General features: G+C 42.2%; 2 protein-coding genes across 2 annotated transcripts in view; both read right to left on the bottom strand.

Moving 5' to 3' along the window:
• Nucleotides 1-502: 502 nt before the first annotated feature.
• On the bottom strand, nt 503-11,867 carry hspb8 (heat shock protein b8). The gene is made up of 3 exons (XM_084360360.1): nt 11,191-11,867; nt 7,860-7,923; nt 503-1,886 (listed from the first exon to the last, which is right to left on the bottom strand). Exons 1-3 carry the CDS (start codon nt 11,615-11,617, stop codon nt 1,715-1,717), a joined length of 663 nt encoding a protein of 220 aa, XP_084216486.1. The 5' UTR covers nt 11,618-11,867; the 3' UTR covers nt 503-1,714.
• An 842-nt stretch (nt 11,868-12,709) lies between these two features.
• srrm4 (serine/arginine repetitive matrix 4) overlaps nt 12,710-24,260 on the bottom strand; it is a 60,190-nt gene continuing 48,639 nt past the window's right edge. Inside the window, exons 7-13 of the mRNA XM_084359286.1 lie at nt 23,074-23,157; nt 21,694-21,859; nt 18,357-18,679; nt 17,982-18,176; nt 17,588-17,689; nt 17,314-17,469; nt 12,710-16,211 (exon numbers count right to left, since the gene is read on the bottom strand). Of these exons, the coding sequence (XP_084215412.1) occupies nt 15,941-16,211; nt 17,314-17,469; nt 17,588-17,689; nt 17,982-18,176; nt 18,357-18,679; nt 21,694-21,859; nt 23,074-23,157 (1,297 nt within the window). The 3' untranslated portion in view covers nt 12,710-15,940. The remainder of the gene's footprint in view (nt 16,212-17,313; nt 17,470-17,587; nt 17,690-17,981; nt 18,177-18,356; nt 18,680-21,693; nt 21,860-23,073; nt 23,158-24,260) is intronic.

The following is a 24,260-nucleotide window of genomic DNA, read 5'->3' as shown; positions in this document are numbered from 1 at the left end:
ACTGGCATGACTCCAAATATGCTGTTGCCATGGCAGCGCGAGTCCACACATATCATCTAATACCAATAAATACAACAGTTTATGTGAGCTGGCACATCACACAAAGCGGCGCCTTTGCACAGCCGAAAACCGGGGAGGCCTTTTGTTGCCTCCACAGCGTGGCTCCAGTTTGGAAACTTTTTAAACTCAAACTGATCATCCCTCCTGATTCCAATACGCAGAGAAGATTACATTATTTTGCATCACACAACATGCAATGGAACTGCCCCAATTTTTTGCACTTTTGCATACAAAAGCTCTGGCAGTGCTGCCTCCGTGCGTTCGGGCCGTTCTGCAGCACACAGCAATGCCAATCTCACCCAGCACTAAGCCCTCTGCTAATCTGCTGCCCAATTCCTTCTGTTATCCAACAATAACACCACAGGCTCCCTGGATCCTTGGAACCCGGCCCATGAGTGGCACGGTTCTCAATAAAAGACACAGATGTTAAGACACACTGAGAGACTGGCTGGACATTTTTTATTGCATCAGCCAATACAAAGACATCAACAGAAAAGAAGGCAGGAAACAAACGTCTTTGGCATACGAGTCGGTCTGTCCGCTCCAACAATCATGCAGCCATCTTTCTGAATGCTCAAATAGAAAAGAGAGATGCAAACCATATTGCAAAACCTGGAACACTTCGGATGAATATTTTTAATGAATTGGCACATGTTAAAGTATATTTACAATACACAGTATTAATGCACACAATTCACCCTCTAATGAAGCCACAAAAGGTAACTTACTTTCGTTTCTTGTCAGTTTAAGTGACATTCATTAACTTAAAAAGATAAACAACTGTGGACTGAAGGAAGTCAAGGCACTCAAGTTAATAAAGACACATCGTCATTTCTGACCAAATAAATCACATAGAACACATTTATTGCAAAGACTGTTCCACTAAATAAATGGCATGGTAATATAAATACAAGTATAAATTTTGATCTCGAGAGGTTCACACAGTGTCATGGATTACTGAGAACATCCTCGTGGCCCAGCAGCTCTTGCATATGCACAAGTTAACACACCGAGGGCTCCATACGTTGTAGCTTTTAGAACATTTTTCATCTTCGGTACACAAAAATTTAGCCCCTGTTGTCATTGTCACAGAGCTCAGCCTCGACTTTTAAAAAGATAAAAAAAAAAACAATCAACGATCTTTGAAAACATCCAGAACACTTACTGCTGATCTGAAGATATTTATAAACTCTCCAAAGACTCTTCAGACCGCGTGGGTGAAAAGATATCCACCTTCCGCGCCATAAAAAAGATGTTTTCCTTCTCAATTTTGTGACTGAAAGGTCGTCAGAAACCACATCTGTTTTTGCTCTTCATGCACAAAACAAGAAAAGTGTTTAAACATTTGATAGAAAGTACATCAGCATAGATAAATATAAGTGATGGATAGGAAAGTTGCAAGGGAAAAACCGGTTAAAAGTTATCTTTAAGTTACAGCTGGGCTCTTATTTGTCAGAAAATCAGTCGCTTAACTCTGTGACTCAATTTTGCCTTGTGCAGCTTTCATAAAGATATCAAACAGGACTTTTCTTTCATATTTTACACAATTTAATTCCAGGTGTCTAACAACATGAAGCTGAAGGCCACACATTTCATACCAAACTAGTAATCAGTTTTGCAGGATGATCTGTTATGTTAATTGTCAGGTGGGGGGTTAGACCACTTCCTCTTGGGGCTTCGGGGCCTCCACCTCTAGTGTGTCGCCAGCCTGGGAGGGGTCGTTGCTGAACAGGTAGTACGGAGGCGTCTGCCGGGCTTCGATAATGAGGACGCCCTCGGGGGACAGGGAGGCGAAAACGGTCAGGGGGTCCACATCTATCGGGATCCTGATGGAACAGAGGAGAAGAGGGGTGAGAATATGGTTTCTTTTTATGCAAGGACAGAAGTTTAGATGTTACGAGCAGAAGAAGTTTGCTCGGCGGAAAATCTGTAAACTGCTGTGTGCGCTCGGCATGTTTAAAAGCACAAGTGGGAGGAACAACATAAGGGGAGCGGTGAGGAGAAACAGCCTAGAGGAACATTTCAGTTCCTGCTTGGAGGTCATGCAAGACTCTGTGACATTTTCCTTCATAACAGCTGCAGTGAAATATTGTTAAATGCCGGAGTTTTCTTTTATTGACACTGTGTCCATGCCCATAAACAGCCAGCAGTCGGAGGATTTTAACGCTCTGGGAATGACTCGGCTCATTTTGACTGTTATTAAAAACGTTCACCCTGTCCTCCTTGGCTAACGCTCATTTCATCTCACGCCTCGGAGACGAACTGAAAGCCATCGGGAGTTTTCATTCAACATACCGCAGACCTGCAACAAAGAGGAGGGGGAGAAAAACGCAGGGTGGGACCAGCTGTGGGCTTAGCAAAATGAAGTCTGATTCCAATTAATGTGTGTGTCTGTCTGCATACAGTTAACACCTGTACATTTCCATCGGTGTACACTTTCCTAACCTGCTGCTCACATCTGTCATAGGCAACAGCTAATTGTGTGTCTGGCATTTTTTCTTTTTCTCCTTGTCTTTGACACTTCTCATGCTGAAAATGTTGTATTTTCCAGAGCCAAGCGGGATAATTGGCTTCCAAAACTTGCAGGCGGATACAAAGTGTTGATGGAAAGTCAGCCAGAGCTGCGGTTTGTTTAAGGTTTACTTATATCAAACTTTATATACACTTTAGAAACAATTACATTTAAAGTTTATTTTCAAAACAATACACATCCCTTTGGAATGAAGGTCCTCCCAAATCTGCTGTAGAGGCACACAGAGAGAGATCCAGGCAACTCTGTGTGGCCAAATATGGGTATTGTAGGTTTTCTGTGCGAGCAGCCAAGTGTCTTTGGGAGTTAATATAAATATCAGGCTACAGTGCTCAGAGGAGGAGACTGTGGATTCACCCTCCATTTAATTAGCGAGGACCCTCCACCGGCTTCACACTCCACTGAGAAATACAAGTCAGACAGGGCCGATAACTTCACCTCATAGAAAGCGGACAGACACGGAGGTAAAGTCAGGTCTATTTGTGTCGCCAAACATCCCATGTAGCGTCTCAGGCCCACTTCAACAACAACATCCTCCAGACCAAAGATCACAAAGAAGACGCAAGGAAAAATAAGAAAAACAAACAAAAATTGTAAAAATGGCTGCAGACGCAATAGGAGCTGTTACTATAAAAGGCAATTACAAAGAAAATAGAGAGAAAGTTGTAACAGGAACATAAATACAGAGTCCAACAGCAGGATTATAGTAAATCCAATTTAGATAGAACAAGACCAATAAAACATGGCCACAGAGATAGGCTGCAGGAAATAGGTCCCTGAAAATGTCCTCATTTGTTCCAAGGTGCTCAGGTACATGTGAGTTTGTGTGGGGGGTTAGTGGCCGGGGGAGCTCGGAGTATGTGTAGGGGAATCCTAACTCAAAAGATGGTGAGGCCCACATGTTTGAAGAACACTCATTAGGATCTCATATACTGTAAAGAGGCCTTACATTTAAGGAAAATGAAGATGACTTAATTCCTGTGCCAAGTTCCTGTCAACTCTTACAGTGGAGCAACAGAAAACCTGACTGGAAACATCACAAATAAGGTTTGCTTATGAACCAGGACAGGAAGGCTCTACAGCGGGTGATTAAAACCGCCCAGATCACCACTGGTACCCATCTATCAAGCATCAGTGACATCGGTGAAGTGTGATGTCTGCACTGAGCCCAAAGGATACCTAAAGACAACACCCACCCCGGCCACAGTCTGTTCACCCTGCTGCCGTCTGACAAGAGATACAGAAGTATCCACTGCTGCAGCACCAGACTCCGGAGCAGCTTCTGTCCTCAGGCTGTGAGACTCCTGAGCTCATCCTCACACACTCCACCATTATTAGTTTATACTTCTGACTTGATTATTATTTATAAATTAGTCTGTATAGTTTTTTCTATGTATGTTATTTCATTATACAATCTGGTATTGCATAATGACAAATTCATCTTGAATCTTGAATATGCACAGGAAGACAACATCAAACTCGCTCAGTTGTATAGCTGGGTGTGGTGAACTGATGGTGGTGCTGTCGAGGAAAAGTTACACCCAAAATCCCCAAAGTTAGTACAGTCTATCCTGTGGGGACCATGACTGTGCGTACCAAATATCATGGCAATTTATCCAATTCACTCAAAACCACAAATCTGAATCATGGAAGTGGTGTGGACCAGAGAAGTGGGCTGTCAGACTGACACTGCCGCCCACAGAGCCATGACACTGACATGGCTAATAATGATTTAATCACCTGGTCAGTACAATATGTACTCTGTCAATATACTGAGGAAAATGACTTTGAAGCTGGAATGTGAAGTTGGTGTAAGCCAGGATTAATGTTTAATATTTTTTACTTATCAAATCCCTCCCAGGCACACGCAGGCCCACACATGTGTCAGTATCTCCCCCCCCCCACCTTCCTTCAAGGAGCCAATTGCAGCGAAGCAAAGTTGCCCCTTCTGACAAAGTCAAATCACTCAGCTGGCCCATTACGTAGAACTCGGGCAGAAACCTTATCTGTCCAGCTCGGGGAGTTTATTTACTTCTGGCAAGCGCATGTTTTATCTCGCACATTGATTTTGTACAGCTGCCAAAAAGCTGTCCAATATGCTTTTCCCCCGAAGAGATACTGAGGCAGAGAGAGAGACAAGAGAGTGAGACCGGACAAAGTGAAGATGTGTTCATGGAGTGTGTGTAGTGCGTAAAACATACTGTATAGCCGTGTGCTCCTTCCCACACACCCAGACACAGTGCACATGAGTCAGCGCAGTAGTATCATGTGTCTCATGAGGTTGGAAACAGAGGCAGAGCGAAATTCTTAAATAACATACAGCCAAAAGTGAAGACACAAACAGACGGGAGTTGCTGTGTTGCCGCTGGGCTGCATGACCTGAGGTCTTCAAGCTACCTTTGCCCTCAGAACTGGTTCAACAACAACACATTTGGTTAATAACTGACATATTTCTACCTGATTCAGAGTTTGTGCCCCATTAATGATTTCTGAAGTTAACTGTCCTTAATCTGCTGTCCTCTCTGCCAATAGTGCATGAAACATGTGCATTTACTTGTAGGTCAAACATGCAGTATTTGTCTTAAACACTTGCCAAAGGACTCACAGAAGGTTTAAGTTTGAAATACTTAAAATATTACAAATGTAACACATCCAAAGGAAAGTTTGCATTTTTGCCCCACTGCATTATTCTGACAGCTTTCAGTTTCTAGATATTTTGCAGACAAGGATTTTAAATATAAAACATGTTTGGTTTATAAAAATATGTAAAATAGTTAAACTTCCACGTTATTAAACTATTGCATCTCTAATAATAAATCAATGATATAATAATATAATAATAAATCACCATTTGGTTGATAATACTTTCATACCCTCACCTCAGCACTGCAAAGATAATTTTCATAATCGATCAATCTGCCAAGGATTTTATCAGTTAATCAGTGGTGGTTGTCTATACACATCAGAAAATATGTTTATAAATCTCTCTTGTTAAAACTTCCCCTTTTTAGTCTGACCAGCAGTTCAAAACACAAAGTTTTCAGCTTCCTGTCACGTTAAAGTAAAGGATTATGAAAAACCTCACAACTGTCAAATTTTTACACATTTTTACACAAGTAAAGACTCTAAATACTCATCCACCGCTGTATACATATAGACGCAGAGGGTAATAATGGCAGTATTATTAATAACTTTCAACAGCCCTCACAATTCAACGTGTGTTGTCGCTGCATTACATCCACTCAGGTTATTAAAACTGCCATCGTGGATGATGGATTGAAGTTTTCCCATCTCACAGGCTTTATCTCTTATTTAAACTGTGCTAGTAACTGACATGTGTGAAGGTTTCTAACAATCTTTAAAGCGATTTGTTGCCTTTTTAAAAACTGTAACACAAGAAAAGTTTGTTGCTAATATTACCATAAGAAACAGAATGAAAAATTAGCACGGCTTCAATTAAAAACTACATTCTCAGCCACACAAACTGTGACTTGTCTGCGCTATCTCTCGCTTTCATATAACCAGAGGATTTGGGTATCCAGGTCAGTTATTTATATATGACCCCCACTCCCTCCTCCCTCCACCATCACTACCCCCGCTCTCTATATATTCAGTGTGTCATTGGTTTTAGGTTCCGCTTAGCCGAGGAGCGCAGGCCTGATCGGGGGGCTTTCCAATTAAGACGATTGTGATATGAACAGCGCGGGGCTAGCACAACTGCTTACTAATTAGCCAACAGAAAATTAGAAGAACTGGAGTGACGCGCCAGCGAGACGGCGACTCGCACCAGCGATTAGCGCTGCTGTTTGAAGTCTTCCCACCACCCAATTAAACGAGCAGAGGCGGAGAGCCGGGCACGTCGTGGAAACTTCTGTGGCCTGTTTGGCTTGGACGAGTTACAGTATGATAAGTCTACAATATGTAAGATATCTGTGCTACAGCCCCGCGCTACACACCAACACTTCTCCGTGTAGTGTCCGCTGCAGTATTCTAGTGTTAGTAAGTGTTGTTCCTTGTCAGGGGCAACTGTTTGGAGTTGACACGAGTCGTTTGTCCACTCAAACATGATATGACTCCGCAGCAGCTGTTCAAAAATGTTTTAAAGTGAGAGCTGTGGACAAACACTCACATAAAAATTATTTATACATTTCTTCAGAGATAAACAAATAACACTGACCCATGTGGGGCGGTGTCATGTTGTTGAATAAGGAAATTTTTCTCTGTCTTTCTGTCCGTTCTCCTTTTATTGGCATAGTTTGGCATAAGAAGTCAAAGTCCTGCCTCGTGTATAATAACCTGGAACTAAGAATTGTTGTGGGAGGGAATGGGTCCTCTTTCGCAGGGTCAGCCATGTTGCTGTTACACCTGTTACACCTGATACAATGGTTGGCCACCCCACTGGCCCCCCCACTCGTGTGTGCCAGCCCCCTATTGCAAGTGCGTATTTCTGGGGGCGCCTCTGCCTGTCACGCTTGGAAGGGGATAGGGTACTTAGTTGGTTGCTATATGCTACCTCCCTACCTGATGCCACTCCATCCTACAAACTGGACCTTTAAGCTAAATGGCTACCGGTTACTGTACTGACAGTTAAAAATCAAGAAAATCATCATCAAGAAACCATTCTGTTTCCCTCACACATGCTAACAAATTCACATGCACTTACGCTTGTACACGGGTGAAGTGGTACACATCACAGCCAATGGTCTCACACCATCAACGGGTGGTGGTAACGCACCAATGAACACAACAACAATAAAGGAAGCGACAGCTAACAAGTAAACATGGATGTAAACATGGCAGGTTTCTAACTTTATAGGTTTTTTGAAAATGTTTTATGATAAAGGAAACGTTTGTTAGGCTTACACACACACAATGTTTCGGGTGAGTAACCCTGAACGTAAACAGAAACGTAGTTTATCAGACAACTCCACAGGGCACCTTTAAGGAAATAAAATGTAACGGCAGTTAAATTTGACCCTTGACAGCGTGAAATATGGAAATATGTATGTATATGTATTTTGGCCAAGAGCTATTACAGATAATTTTCAGTTTTGGCACTTGAGAATATCAGATCAAAGGGTGGACGAACAACCCTCCGATATTTGCCGCATGCGTGACCCATAAAAAATCTGATTTTATAAGCAACACATATTCGTTCTGACATTTGTGGTCATAAAAATGATGGAAATTGAAGCCCTTGGTGTCCATAATGTACAGAGAGACAGTGGGGAAAACAAAGAGTAGGTTTAGAGAGTGATATGATACTCACTGTATCTTCTTTGTGAAATTCTTTGTCACTATGCCTCCCTCTTCCTGCTTCTCTTCATGTTTCCCTGTTTGAAAGAAACATCAGCAGATGAGTGAGTGAGTCCATGAACCTTAAATAACTTATCAGGTTGTGCAATAGCTAAGCAAGCACACACACTTTTCCATTGCTCAATCCCAGCAGTGTTTTTGGTTTTGCGTTGGGACCTCTGGGTGGGTTTCAGTGAACAATTAAGAAACACCCTATACATTTTGTTCTTCCAAGAGTGATTCTCCTGACGAAAGACGCTCAGACTTGAAGTCGGGGAGAACAACTTAGCCTGGAAACGCACCCCTCCCTCCACCCTCTCCTCCAGGCTCTGTTTATGGTCGTTCTATCTCTCGGGCTTGCTAGCAGCTGCTCTGGGGCTGCTAAATACTGCTGCCGCCACCGGCAGCGTGGCCTGCCCCACCCCTCAACAACCCGGCTCGACTATGCGCTACCTTATACCCCCACGGTGATGTCTCTGCCTGCCAAAAGTGCTGGACTCCACTAGAGATCGAGGGGGGAATACAACTCCAGAGAGAAATGTGCTAAGATCATCGGTGAAGTCATGAGAATATTATTCAAACCCCTTCATGACGTAAGACTTAAGTTGCAATCTAATTGTCTCAATGGATGATGGAGGTTTGGTCAGTGAGTAGTGCAACCAGGCGCTGCCTCTCCTTGTTTTTATGTCTTTTACAACAGAGATGCCAAATTCCAGATCCTCTGTGTAATACTCTGTGTTCTGGGAGGAGATGTTATCGCAGTGGATAATTCATGAAAATGTTTTACTGCCTCTGCTGCTAAAAAAGGACACAACTAAACAATTACTAGAGCTGGAAATGCAAAGTTTTTTCAAAGCTGCACTGATCAGTTTTTCTACATAAAAAAGTATGAAGTGTGTTGCATCCCAAGGAGTTGCTTGTAGTAACAGAGAGCCATCAAAACCCTCCGATCGACAGAGCGTTTTAGCATCTTTCAGCTCATTGTTTTGGTTTTATGGGCCGCAGCTCTTTATATTCACTCCCCACACTCACCGTCAAGCTCGTTTTCTGTGGCACCAGGCAGCTGTTTTCATTGAAAAATCTCGAGCTAAGCTACGGCTAGCTGGTGAACACAGTCGAGCATTTTGCAGCTAAAGAGCCAGATATTTCCCTCAGAAGTTGGTGGAGTCTATACACAGAGCTAAAGTGTGAATATTAGACATGACTACGAAAGTTTTTCCTTTGCGTTTTAAAGTCTTGCGTTCAGATGACATCGTTTTGAAGGATAATTTCTTCGGATAATTTTTCCTGGATGGACTACGTGGGGTTTTCACTCTAGAGGAGCATTAATAACCTCAGTAGAGTCAGCAGCACAAACACAGCCCGGTTGTCTGCCATTGATGCCTCCTTCTCTTGTGTGGCTATTTTACTGAAAAGGTTAATATGCATGGGCGGTGACAGTGAGGTGGGGATTACACTGTGGGAAACTGGTTTCAAAATTTTGTGTTTTCAGGCGCCCAAAACGCTGTTGTCATGTGAACGAGCCTCTATGTGTGTACATATGCGAATGTTGCTCTGTGTCTGGTGACAATATGTCAGCGTTGCCTTTACAGGAACTGGGGCAGCAAATTAGCTTCCATTAGATGCCCTTTGTCCTCTACATCTGTTGCTTAACATCCTACGTAACAGTTTTTTTTTTTAAAAAATCTGTGCTGTCCCTGAAACAAATAAAATGCAGCTTATTCCACTACCTGGCCAAAAATCTGATTTAACAATGTTTTTAAATGAGTGCTGTGACATTAAAGCAGCGATTCTGACGGCCGTACTTTCATTGAATTTAACCAGAAAGAAACATTTTCAACACACCACTCGTCAGGTTTGTCAGTGACGACAGCGATGAGTACACTCAGTCCTTCTGAAGGTTGTTAAACATTTGTTCGTTCGTGTACTGAACACCTCGAACACGCTTGTATCTCACTCCCTGTCACACTTTTAGAACAGGGTCGAGTCACTGCGGCAGGCAGGCAGGCCCAACATGGCGCTGATTGAATGACCCAACTGGCATACCAACAATGTGTTTATAAAAAACTCTGAGTTGGGGGGCCTGCTGTCCTCTGTGCCCCCTTCAGCCCCGGGTATCCCTGGAGTTCATCTATCTTGTGAAACACTGACATGAGGAAGCAATTTCTACAACTTACTCCCATAATCAGCCACTGAGCTGAAACGAGGCACCAGCAGAGACAAAAGCTGCACGAGGAGGACTGCTGGGTACAAGTGTGATCCTATTTCCAGAACATTCTCTCCCGTGTTTAATGGCAGCGGGCGGCCTTGTCTTATTGTAAACAGAGACTGTTGTCACGGGCCTTGCCTTGCCTTTAAATCTAAATCGAGCTCATGGGTGACGGTGGGAGTGAGTCTCCAGGAATCTGAAACAGGTGTCTAAGCTTGAGGATCTGCCTGCCAACGCGCAAGTCCCAGTCCCCAAAATCTGTCGAGGCCTTCCATATCAAGACTCGTTAATGCCGAGACCATGTTGCTCCGCCGAGGCTTTTCATTGTGCTGCCTCAAATCTGCTGCCAAAGTGAAGGAGCTGATATTTCTTGGCCAGGTTAAAGTAAAGGATTGTGCTGCTTATGCTCCGTTTCATTGAGATCTGGATGATTCTCGCTTTGGACTCCTACTTCTGATCATATTTTATGCGCCTTTTACTCGATGGTGTCTTGTTTACAACTGGTAAAAGGTTTGTTCTAGAAGGGAGGAGTAGAAATATTGATGCCAGGAGTGCATATTCCCTCAGTGAAATCCCGGCCTGCCCAAGAAAACGTTTACCACCAAAAAAGGTTGTAAAATGTTACACTTATTCATTTTGATGGATTTGATTTCTGGATGATTTCTTAAGTATAGGTCTAAATGCTGTTTTAAGTCCTCAAGTCCTTCCAGTCAGAGATAAATCTCAGCTAAAAAAACACTTTTCTAAATTGTCAAAAATGTATAGATATTCAGTCTTAAACTTGACAGCAGCACTGAGGACATGACCTCAGTGTTCTCAATGTCAGCAACAGCCCTGCAAAGTAGTGTTTATCACACACAGATTAAACTATTTGCCAGATTATTGTGTTTCTATCCTATTAAATGTGCTTTCTCACATTTTATAGCTTTAATTTAACTCATCACTCTTATTCTAACTGTGTATCTGACCTGTTACATCCCCACTTGGAACAGCATTCATTGTGTTTACACGTAAGCTTGATAATAAAGTTATGTGCCCTCCTGAAAAAGTGTTAAAATGTGAGATTTGACCTCTGCCACGGCCTCCAGAAACTCACCTGACACTTCTACAAACCCGTCCCTCGTTTTGACGTTTAATTCCTCTGGTTTGAAGCTGTGGACGTTCACGCAAACTTTCCAGGGTTCCCCCGCGGTGGTGATGGGGGAGCTCCGGGAGGAAGGCTCGCCGTACCTGCTGGTGTACAGCGTGGGGCCTCCCGCGGACTGACGCGCGGGGAAGCCTGTGCGTAAACTGCTGCTGAAGGGCGAGGTGCTGAGGCGCGAGCTGAGCCGACCCGGCCGAGCCCAGCCCGGCCAGTCCATTGCCAGATCGTCGGGGAAAGGTGGCATCCCAAACTCATCATCTATAAACCGAGATGGGAGCTGATCTCTGAACGGAGACTGATCTCTGAACGGCGATTCTCCAAACGGGTCCCTGGGAAACCGCTGCCGGTTCCCCAATGTGTAGAAGTCTCCTTCTGCCATGTCCCCGCTCACTTTAAGACTAGTTAAAGTCCTGTATTTGTGCCAAGCAACCCTGAACAAAACTTTTTCTTAAAAAAAATTATTAAAAAATACTTATATTTAATGTTTTAATAAACTTTATCTCTTTAAGATTAGGCGCATCACCGTTACGCAGTCAGTCACCGTCGATCCAACCGCAAACTCCGAAGCGTACGCTGCCTTTTCCCTTAAACCTCGGGAGTAATTCCTCCTGGCTGTGGGTTTTATACTGGGCGAGAGATTTCCCAGACGTGCGTCGACACAGAGCAAGTGTCGGGAAAGTGCTGGGAGGATCTGGAGAGAGCACACACTGCAAAAAACATGCATGTGAGAAGTCTGCAGAAACTCCAAATCTTCAAAGAAGAGAACAAATGTTAACACAACAGCCTCCTCTCATCTCAATCAACTCTCTCAGCTCTTCATTAGAGTCAAAACATCAGGTTAGGACTTAAATTAAGATGAAATGACTCGCTGATGTGGATATTTTTTGCAGTGCAGGCGCAACAGCTGACCGAAGACCAGCCCCCCTTTTTACCAAAATAAGTTAGTCCACAGTCACTCACACAGAGCTGGAGCTCGCTGCTCCCTGTGAGTCACTGTCTTTTTAATAGAGCATAACGCAGAGCTTCAGGTTAAAGGCTGATGTCACAGCACGGATAAAACAAAACAGCTAAGAAGTCAACTTTGGGAACATGTGCTTACTGCAAGTGTTTTCATCTGTGTTCAGAGCTGAAACAAGAATGCAGAGGCGTTTTTTTTCTTTCTTTTTTTTTCAATTCAGAATATGATTTGATAAAGTTTATTCTAAACACGCAGTGAAAGGTAAGGTTGATTTCATGGGGTCATTGCGGCGGGAACCGTTCAATTTCCAGGTGACATATTGTTACAATGCGGAGTTCACACTGACAACGTGGCAGTGTGGGAAACAGATGCTTTTGCAGTATGCATATGGAGAACAGGGAGAGTATGCATAATGTAACACTGAAACACTGGATCACTATTGCTGTATGACCTTGTTGTTGGGAACTTTAACATAAGAAAAGCAGATCTTTAGCACAAAGACATTAGAGTCCATTGATTGATGCCCGACTGGCACATTGTCTTTGTTCCTCTTATCCACACCACACACGTTAACATCCAACAAGGCCCAAATCACATTCTGTGAATCAAATAGTCACACATTTTGTATAGTTTATACAATGCAGATGCATATTTACACCACAGTAATTACATTTTAAAAATCATTTTGCACAAGAACTGATGTAAACTTTACATTGTGAGATGGGGAGAGGGCCGTCGGCCTGGGTGCCCATCCTGGAAAGTTTATCAGCACGACTGCACAAATCTTCCGCTGGCACCTAGTCGACACCGGTTGACACGAGTCATCATCACTTTAGAGTTTACGAATGACTTTTGTGCCAAGTTCCTTCCTCTTTCAGCGCCATATTTCCCTCATCCGTCCAATTTAGTTGACATTCAGGGAAATAAGCTGAGAGTATTGAGTGCATAGAGAGCAGTCTGTCAGGCCTGGAGCAGTTACACAGACAGGATGATGGATTTGAAATGATTGAGAAATATAACTCCGTTAATTATGTGGAAAGGCAGTTTCAAACTTTCTTTTTTTTTTTTTTTGCAGATTCAAACTCCGCAGTCAAAGCAGCCTCGGAAAAATAACTTTAATGGACTAGTTTGACATTTTTAGGAAATACTGTAGGCTTATTTGCTTTCTTGCCGAGAGTCAGATGAAGATTGATGCCACTCTCATGTCTGTACGATGAATATGAAGTAATGATCAGCAGCTGGGTAGCTTGGCGTAGCATAAAGACTGCAAACAAGGGCAAACAGCTAAAAATCCATTCACCAGCACCTCTAAAGTTCACTAATTAACACGGTGCGTCTCGTTTGTTTAATCCGTACAGCTGTGTACAGGATTTCTTGTGCCTAGCTAAGAAAAAGTCCAGCACTTACCGACCTTTTAAAGGTGTTGGTCGGCAGATGTTGTTCACCCTTTCATAAAGCCAATCCAGCTCTTTCCTTATTTCCAGTCTTTAAGCTAAGCTAAGTTAGCCTGCTGCTAGCTGTAGCTTCATATTTAAAGGAGCAATATTTGAGAATTTTAATGAAAAAAATTGTAAATGAACTAGAATCATCAACAAAATGTGAAGAAATAACAGTTTTGACGTAATGACGTCTATGTACCCGTGTTGCAGAGATATCTCCTGAAGTTAGCATGCTAAGCAGCTAGCTCCAGTTTGTCCCCCGACCAAAGCTCCTGTGCCCTGGTGCACTGAGCGCCAAGTCCGGACCACTAGCTAGGCTATCTGAGCTGATTATTTGCCCCCTATTTGTTACGAGTGAATTCAGCAGGTGGCCAATTCTTACATATAGCACCTTAACACAGTGGAATGTGAGTAGTGTCAATCTTCTCATCTAACTCTTTGCAAGAAAGCAAATAAGTGTATTTCCCAAAATGTTGACCTTCCAAAACAAAAGGTTGGACTGCAAGCACCCTTTCTGCCGTACCAGTTTTTGCTCCTCCACCTTTTGAACATCCTCCTCTACTTTGAGGTTTATGCATGAGTCAGGTGGCAAAACCAGAGAATAATTTACAACAAACCAACAATAAATTACAGCAGTGTTATAATAACAGATCGCCTGCGTTGCATAGAAAGATTGACCACTACTGAGAGGGACAACAAACCAATAAATATTAAATAAGTAATAAATATGTATGGTGCTGCACAATTCAAAGGTTGACCTTCTGTTGAAATATAACTCAGGAACAAAAACGTAGTTGACATATGTGTTTGGTTCCAGCGCTGTAGCAAGAAAAACATTATTCAAGTTAATGGAGAACCACCGCTGTTCAGAAGTTTAGACTTCTGTTCGGTATGTCACAACAAAACAAGAAACAGCTTTTTCTTCCTGTTTTTTCTCTTCTTGAAATCAAATCTTTTTTGAAGCATTGCAGTAAAAATGAAAGCCCATTATATTTACCTTTAAAGGTGCAATATGTAAGAACTGACCACCTGTATTCATACTGAAAAACAAATAGGGGGCAGCATATCGCTAAAGTAACCGCTAACCTCTGCTGACTTAGCTGCCTTTAGCTAGTTAGCTCAGTTAGCCGTGCAGCTAGCAGTCCCGACTGTGCCAATTAGCATGCTAATTTGTATCTTTGCAACACAACACGTAGAGGTCACAACTGGTATTCACATCCCGCTGATCATTTTTGTATGCATTAACAAATTCTTTCATATTGCACCTTGAAAGAAATTCACAACATTTTATTCACCATGATTTGTCAGGAAAAGACCTCCTTTGAAACTGTCAAGATCTTTTCAAAAGAAATCCCCCTCCTTGTCCCGGCGCAATGTTTCAATCGCTCTCTGTTGTATTACACGGACTGACATTTCAATTGTTTTCCACCTGATCAGAGGATAAACTAATTTGACATTTGAGCTGACAGGCAGTTTGCCTGCCGTCAGGACATTCTCGCCGATTCATTTTTCAGAGGAAACACGTTTGTTCTCCAGCTTGTGAAGTGTCGAGATCAGAGCAATAAACCTTTGCCTAATTCCTGACAAAGATCCTTCTGAAGCCATTTGTAAACACTCTGATCAAACAGATCATATGTTACATCAATACTTCGCTTCTCTACACAAACTCTACAACATACAGGACCTGACATGGGACAGTAAAAGTCCGATGTCCTATGACACCACTTTACAAGTGTTTATCTGGTGCATCTGCACTTGCACGAGCCAACACACACTGTATATTGCCCAAAAAACTAGGCTGAATTAAGCCGTTTGAACCCTTCTGGGTACCCTCAGTCCTTATTATGTTTAATAATCCATTTTTAAAATAAATATTAGGTTGCCAACGATTTTAAGCATTCATTTAAAAGAATAATTTAATATGAAGTGCATGGACTTATAAATAAGGAACAGCGATGTCGGTTGATCAAACACAGGAATACTGCTTCTGTCTTATGTGCAGTTTCTATTGTAAATATCTCAGAGATGAACAGTCTCAGGCCATTGTGAGTACTGATGCAAGAAGATGCAGTACAAGAACAAAACAAACAAACAAAAAGACATTCAGTCTCCGATGGTCTCTGTGCGCAGAGTGAACAGGACTGCATCAATGAAAGACAAAGTCAGACCCCTGCTGGGACATTTCCACTCAGGCGTCAGAGCGGAGTACGGAGATGTACGCAGTCGATTGCTCCAACATCCACCGTTCACGCTCTCGACTGGAAACACGACCGGCGCTTCAGTCCATTAATGTTCTCTGAGAAACCTAATGCCTGGTTTTGTTGCGTTTGTTCAACGAACCGCGACTCCTGCTGCGACTGCGGGTCCCAAAAATGGAGTTCCAAGATGAACTGCGGCTGTAGCTCCTGTAGGAGGAGTAACTGTGGCTCCGGCTCCGACTCCTGCTCCGGCTGAGACTGTGGATTGGGCTGCGACTGCGGCTGCGGGTGAAGAGGCTGCTCCAGGACGACACACTGGTGGACCGACTGCTGGAGGACGGACTGGGTCGGAAATAAGGGATAGGTCGCTTCCTGGCACTGTGGAGAGCCAAAAAGGCAAGAGATGTAAAATAAGTAGGGAAATTAAAGCGGCAATGTGGTTCATTAAGCCGAACCTTAAAGGGGTGCTATGTAGTTTTGGACAAGAAATTCAAACTTAGAATTTTATTATTTACAATATGAATGAGGTATTAATACAAACTTAAATATGTTTTTTTCCATAAGTCAATAAACAAGCTGTTCTCAGAGGAAAATAAGATCCCCAGAACTCTGTTTGAAGCTAGAAAGGTGGCAGGGTCCGCCACATATAAACAAAGTAGAACAGTATGAAATGTTGTTGTCCTTTAAGGTCAGGTTGCTTTATTCAATCAGGAAAACAAAGAGAGTTTGTTTATTTAGTTTGTTTCATTATAAAAAATCAGCCAATGAAGATCTTTCTCTTCTGATTAAAATGTCCCCCAAAACTACATAGTGCACCTTTAAAAAGTGCACTTATCTGAAAGGTGTCGCTCGTAGTGACAAACCCACAAAATCTTATCACCTGACTCTGTATTCGCCTAAGCTCTACAGAGAACCAATCTTCATCAGCGTTGCTTTCAAACCGCAGCAGGCAGCTGTTTAGCTGCTAGGCGTTAAAATTCTCTGAGGAGCTGAAGGTAATCAATACACAAATATTGAATAGTGCGGCTTTAAAGCAGTACAAATGAGTGGAGCAATAACTACATCAAAAATCATAGTTGTAATCTCTCCGTGGCTGTCATGTTCCTGTAATCATATTTTCTAGGTGTTTGTCATTTACTGCTATCAGACAGCAGTATGAAATGAAAGAAAATTAACACCTATTGTGTAACAGACCTGTTCTGTTAGGAAAAGTGAACATCAGACTTGCTTGTTCCTTTTTTCTCCACTTTTTGCCATCTGCTTCTTTCACACCTGCGGTGGCTTTAGAGCTGGCGGTTATCTCAGCCTCTGGCTAAATGCCATTTCATGGTACACGGCTCATCAACGCGAGAGAAAGACTTCAGGTTGGGGACTTTTTTGATTGAGGGGGCGGAGGGTGGGACCAGCAGTACACTTTTGCTGCCTATAGGCATAAAACTGTATATTGTAGCTATAAATATCCAGACTGGGAAAGCTCTACCTTGTGATCCTGCGTGCCTCCAGATGGCTTGGCGAGTCTCTCCTCCTTTTCTTCATAGGAGAGTAGGATTTGCGTCTCCGTCTCTTCCCACTGACCTTATGTGCATGCTTCACATCTTTCCCTCTGGAGCTCGGTGTTCTTTTTCTGTCTCGTAGTCTGGGAAGCAGACAAAACAACGTGGACACTTTAATCGCCGACAGTGTAAATATATATCTGTTCTTGTACACAACTAATGAGAAGTAGAAGACAAAGGGAAACAGTCTGTAAAGTTTACCTGTCAGTGCTGTATCTGGAGTAGCTTCCTCTGGAGCTCAGGCTGGCCACGCTGCCTCTTCGCCTCGGATCAGCCGAATAACTTGGCGAGCGGGAGTACGAGCTGGCAACGAGAAAAATGACAATGACTTCCCAATGACAAATACATGATATAATCACTTTTAATTATGCTCCGCTAATTCTGATTTATTAGCATTGTGTTGTTATTAGTTTCACAGGCACACAAAGGTACAAATTTAAGTCTTGACCTGATGGTGGTGCTGCAGAGGAAAGTTGTTATGATTCATCTTTGAGTAGATGAGTAAGAGTTTAATACATGTGAGTAGAAATGTACTAGCTGTAACTTGGGTATTAGTGGATGTCAGGGAGGTACAACATAACAGTAGTCAGCCCACCTGCAAGATGACAGCGACAGGCTTCGAGAGTAGCGCCCGGAGTATCTGGAACTCCCCGAGGATCTGCTCCGGCTCCTGCTGCTGGATGACCGGGTTTTCAGTCGCCTCCGAGATGACTTGCTCATCCTCTGGGAGCAGCGCGAGGTCTTTGGACGTCTCACAACCTCTACCCGACATCCCAGGGTTATCTGCTCTCTGCAAAGAAAAACACATTAATATGTTTGAGTGACAAAGTCCAAACTGTGTTGTTGTTTCATCGCATGAGATGCACATTTCAGAAGAGGAGACAGAGTGTGGTCACAGAAGATAAACAGCTTGCAGTTTTCCTGGGAAGCATTCATTCAACTGGATTATTTATTATGAACACAACATTACCTCTTGGCGTTTCCACTGAAAAGGGTTGTAGACAAGCCATCCTCCCCATAAGGTTTGCACAAGGAAGCGTAGCTTGTCACAGAGTTTCCTGAGTCAGAGACATTGTCTCTGTCAGTGAACTTAAGCTTCTCTGGCGAGGCCAGACGTTTACAGTGGTTCCTCTTGTTGTCAGTGACACTCGCCCGAGAAACACCAGTTTTGCTTGATGGCGGCGAAGATGTGTCATTCCCAGAATCGTAATCGTGCGGACCTTCGGTCTGGCTCGATAAATGCTGAGACCCTTTTCCGTCTAAAAGCTCGCTTCCAGGTTTTGACGACATAATCTGCAAACAGACAAATAGGCTGCAGATTAAAACCAAGCGTGTGTCGATAAATGGAACCTGCTATCTGCTTTGATGCACTGTGAATACTCTAGTACAAAGCCACATATCCCCTTGAAAACACAGAGAAGAGATTTCTTTTTTTTTTTTTCTCGGGACAGAAAACTTTGAAAGATAAAGACATCATGCAAATTTTGAAGCATGCGATTAACCTCAAAAGAAAGTCTGAACTCAACTAAAGTCAAAGAAATCAACAAGAAAACAAACTCAGATAAAGTAAGTCTAAACTAAAACAATTATATGAAAGGAACAACAAAAGAGCAGAGAAGAAAGAAAAACTATGCGTGGAAAAATCTACCCAGTCTAACTCGAGTGAAGAGAAGGAGAGTAAACAATAGCCCCATTGAAAAAGCCTCATTTAAAGAACATTGAACAAACATCACAAAATGGGTATTATGTAGAAATGAAAAGGATTGCAGACAAAGAGAGATCCCATCAGTCTAACTAAGAAAGCCCTCAGTATAGGACAGATGACTGTGTTCTTTCTCCTGTAAGAAGTAAATAATTAACCTGCACCGACCTACAAGTAAATCCCTAAATCTGCGGATAGCATCGACTTACCAATCAAGATTTCCTCCTTAAGTAGGTAAGGTGTAAGAAAAAGGGAAGAGCGGGCAACATAAGTGCATCATTAGAGTCGTAAATTGCAAGAAAAAGACAATAACCCTCTCTTCAAACCCTGAGCCAGTTAGACTTATATTGGCAAGTTCCTTTTTCTTTTTGTTTTTCGGGAGCGAAAAGTCCCAGAATACTTCAAAAGTGGGCTCGTATGCGAGTACAACTACTGCAAAGTTTTTTCAAGTTACTGCAGACGTCCATAGGGGGAAAAAGATACTGACTATCCAAGGATCATAGTTGAGTAATCTCATAAACGTATGATCTCTCTTCACTTATTGATAACGAGACACTCAGAGGTTTATCCTGTCTGTCCTCCCAAAGGTTTCCCACTATCTCGTCTGAAGGCGACACAACAGACCAACCCTGAGGGAAATTTACCACTCGCATCCACGCACGATCTGTGCATACTCAAGAGTAACAGATTTCACTAACAGAAATTTTAAACAAAGACATTCTTCATTTTTGACAAGGCAACCTTCCAATATACATTTCATCTCAGCCTTGGTATTTTACGCTAATGGTTCTTTCATTGCTTTCTTTTTCGTTTTGTTGCCACAAGGTTTCTTATGCTTCCACCACAAGAGAAATTCACCATTTACATTTACAGAAAAGGTTGACATATTTCATAATCAACCACATTTCATGCTGATTGTCATATTTTCCAGGGTTTTTTCTGTCCACTCTACCTACCGTTCCCTTTATGGCTTGCTTTTTTGGGAAAGAAATATTAAGCAAACATCACTCATTGTCACTTTTTGAAATTGTGTGCCTTTTAGTCACCAAATTAAAACCCATTAATAAATGCAAAACACCACTGAAAAGTTCTGATACAGTGAGGCTACCGCACAGCCACCGACCGTGCAGTCCACCTGAAAGACTTTGGGATACTGAACGCCTGGCACGATTCGATATATGGATTAATTTATTGAATTTCAATTAAAAACCCTGTGGTGTGTAATTAAAAACATTCGTCTGTGCAATTAGCATAATTTAATGATCGCTGGAGAGAAATTAAATATATTTCATGCTCCAATAAGCATGAGACAATGAGTTTTAAGGACATAGCTGTATTTATGAGGCTCTTTGGGAAACATCACTTAAACCTGCAATAAAGAGCACAATCTTAAAATTCACAGCCTGTTGTCTGGAGGTTGTCATTCACAGTTTGTAAATGTTTGTTTACTTTTAGTTTCTTGTCAGCTCCGGGTCAGGTCTGTAACCTAAACAACTGAAACTGTATGCTGGAGGCATAACATTAAAACAGATGCAATGTCCAGAGTGGGCTGAGCGGGGCTGAAGTGAAAAAGCTATATTTTGTATTCCTGCTTCTGTATCATGTTGTAGGTCATAGACAATATACAATATTACAAAAAACATGTACTAATTACACAGCAGGACAAGAGTCCTTTTTATTGTTTTAACCACAGGGTCTCAGTACGTCACTAGAGAAGATTTTCTGACCTGTTTTTCTGTTGTTTTTGGTCCAAAGTGGAAAGAAACCTCGAACGTTTCACACTGACATTACATGAGCGCAGTGCCAGCACAGGAAGCAGTGTGATGTTTATGTAGCGTAGCAGAAACTAATGGTTTATGTCCCTTAAAGCTCTAAACTATAAGCACAGTCTGTCACACTTTTGATGACAATAAACAAGTGTTCCCTGCAAACTCGCTGCTTGCAGACCGTGGTTTGACCAAAGAGATGCAGAATGGTAACAACTATTGTTGTCTATGCATGTATGTACATGCAGGAGCCAACTGCAAATCCAGTAACAATTATTTAAGGTGCAACCAAGTATTTTATTTTCCTAATCGAACATGGCTATGATGCAGTTTGTTTAAATAATTCATTAAAAACACTGGCTGTGCATATTCATTAACATCATCGCTGAATGGCATGTTTATAACTTCGCAATAACAACTTTCTCAACAGCTCCGATAACGTGTGATATTCCCAGTGGTCTCATTATTATTGTTGGTGGTCTTCCCTACCAAGTGGTTGATAGTGTTGGTTTATAAAAACAGAAAAACAAGGCTTGATAAAATTACTGCAAAATAAATAATGCATAAAGGAGCTCAGGGTAAGGCCATGTCAGGTCTTCCATTTTGTAAATATTTATCCCTAAAAGGGCATTTAAATGGATTTAGACACAGTATTTCCTGGAAAATGTTGTATTGTAATAGGGAGCTAAAAATAAAACCTTTTTGTCTTTATTGAGAATAATTTTCCAAACCAAACGGCCTCACTGTAGGTGCTGACAGGAAGTCGTTTTGCATGGCCACAACTGAGAAATCAAACTGATCAAGCGGCAGCACCGTGAAGAGTCCTAAAGTGTACTTACGGTGGCAGTTGAGAGGATGGAGCGATATTTTGGAGCCGTTTTACACACTGATTTGGTTGCAGGTCTCCACTTCAAGTCCGTGTGGTCAAGCAGTCCATTGCTTTCCTCTACTACAGCTGCCAGGTCTCCTAGTGCCTGATGCACCACAGATTTTTGCAGATGGTGTCTGTGGGAAAATGCTGGATTTAGTTTTCATGACACAGCAATATGACATAACTGCTTCTACTTAGTCACAGCCAATCCTGCACTTCAAAGAAGGGGACAAAAACAGAAATGGTTCCTTGAGTGTCACAGAGATTGCTGAGAGATTGAGTTTCAGATGTATAAAAATGTAGTTTGACGCTCAGTATTTCTTGATTTTTAATGTGACTTTCTCTTAACATCTTGAGGAAACTCGGTAACTAATAAAAAGCTTCAAACAGATAAAAAACATTAATTCAAGAAGATTTTTTAGATAGATACTGTAGAACATGTACATGTTCTGACTTTCATGACCAGAGGAGGAGGCGATGGTGGTGGCGTGACAGCTTTACATGAAATGGCCGCAAAGCCAAAGACCAGTCCAGCGGATGGAGTGGAAAAAGTCGTGATACATTTACAGTCAAGAGAGAGTACTTCACCACGTTTTGTCCAGAGGAGGGCCCCCCCCAGAGGCCACTTTATCATGTTTTAACTACCATAGGGGGCATCCAAGAGGGCACTTTCGCTGCGTTTCTTTCATCCACCAGCGTGCATTTGAGCCAACTTTTCAACATTTGTATACGTGAAACCACTGGATATTTTTAACAAGATGTCAGTACATTTCACAGACGTGTTCGAGGCAACAAAACGGGGTATGTTTAAAAAGATGTGGGGCCAATTTGCTGCCCAATTTTTTTTTACAAGACGTCTGAACAACATGCAGTTCCAAGAAACCTGTGGTTTTGCTGAAAGGTACATTGCCAACAATTATTGTGATGATTGGGTTATAATTAAACCTGTGTGAATTCTGCACATGTTAAAGTTCACTAATTATAATTGCAATACTCTACATTTAATGTTAATCAATGATTATTTAAGAGTTAATTAACACCAGTGGCTACAAGAGATCATTGTGCCATCAACCCTGTTCAGTATAATCAATAGAACGTGTGGAAAACGACGTCTTTCATATTATCACACATCCAAGATTTCCCATATGTCATTAGAACTGGGTGCATTGATCTGTGGAGTGAATTTGGGGCCATTTCCTGTGAAGCTGTGATAAGGACTGAGATCAGGAAGTCACCCCTGCCTTATCAGTCATCGCTGGCGTGTGACCAGAAACTCGCAGACACCTCGGGCTGATAAGATAAACTGAGGGAGTGTGGGGGGTGAGGTGGCGGAGGGACGGCTTCCTACCTATCCTCTGTGGAAGACTGGCAGGAAGAACTGTCCGACTCTGACCTCCGATAGCGTCGTCTCCGCCTTGAGTGAGTCCGTGAACTGAAGGAGTCGATGAGGAGAGCAGAGGAGAGAAGACACAAGTGGATGAGGAGCTACGAGCACGATGAATGGTCAATCGACAGAAATTACCAGACAGACATTTCTTATAATCACTTAATCATTTTTTTATTTACCTCAAATTCCAGCTTCTCAAATTTGAGGATTTGCTGTTTCTATCTGTCGTATACACAAATCCGGGAGAATACCAAAAGTAGACAAGTTGCCACTACTGCGGTGGTGTCTCCTTAACATATCTGCATGTTTGAATGCAAGCTGCCCTCGGAAGTGAACAATTTTCTACTTCTACCTATACTTTCTATGTACCAAGTGTAGCTAGTACACAGTACTAGTACAGTACAGTTACACAGTACATCATTACAAATGTTTAATCTTACAATCTTACACATTTTTTCTCTTTTCCCCATTATTTATTCAGGCTATTGTTGTAACCAAACGGAGTATGTAAAATCTGAATAATACCATCTATTTAAGTTACCTTAATCAGTAACTGGGGGCCATTTTCTAATATCGTTAATCCAACTACCCATTGTGCCGTCACTGTGATGGCGGCGCTAAATGGCGGAACACACAAATTGGTCGCCCGCATTCGTCAGTGCCTTTGTAAATTGATCACATTTGTAGCTAATGGTCTGTAGCTTCTACAAATTGTCCATATACACTTTTTGTTCATCCATTACTTTCCTTTTGGTCATTGCTATAATTTTGTTCTCATTATTTTGTAGCTGTTTAAGATTTTTGGTTTTACTAATAGTTTTAAACATACAACTTTCCAAGTTCTCTAAATGAACTGCTGAGAACACTGCGACATTGGGAATATACGAGCCAACAATTTAGCCAGATTATCTAAACCATTTAATGAAAGGTGAAAGTCAGAGTATGCCCAAAATGTCTGTATTAATTCCTTTTTGCACAGGAAAACAGTGTGTGTGTGTGTGTGTGTGTGTGTGTGTGTGTGTGTGCGTGCGTGTGTGTTTGTGTGTGTTTGTGTGTGTATGCAACTGCAGATAGCATGATCAGTCAAAGGTTGACCCAGGAAGTTTGTTGTAGATGTTCACATCGGACACATCGACTTATGAGCTTAT

This window comes from Pagrus pagrus, assembly GCF_965226575.1.
Source record: "Pagrus pagrus genome assembly, chromosome: 8".
Taxonomy (NCBI): domain Eukaryota; kingdom Metazoa; phylum Chordata; class Actinopteri; order Spariformes; family Sparidae; genus Pagrus; species Pagrus pagrus.
Note: the sequence above shows the minus strand (reverse complement) of the source record. Positions and strands in the feature narration are given on the sequence as shown.

Excerpts from the sequence above, each read along its gene's own strand:
- hspb8 (XM_084360360.1), bottom strand. The coding sequence starts at position 11,617 with ATGGCAGAAGGAGACTTCTACACATTGGGGAACCGGCAGCGGTTTCCC. Across the intron at positions 7,924-11,190 it reads CGGGTTTGTAGAAGTGTCAG|GGAAACATGAAGAGAAGCAG; the intron begins GTGAGTTTCTGG and ends TCTTTCAAACAG. Across the intron at positions 1,887-7,859 it reads AATTTCACAAAGAAGATACA|GATCCCGATAGATGTGGACC; the intron begins GTGAGTATCATA and ends CTGTTCCATCAG.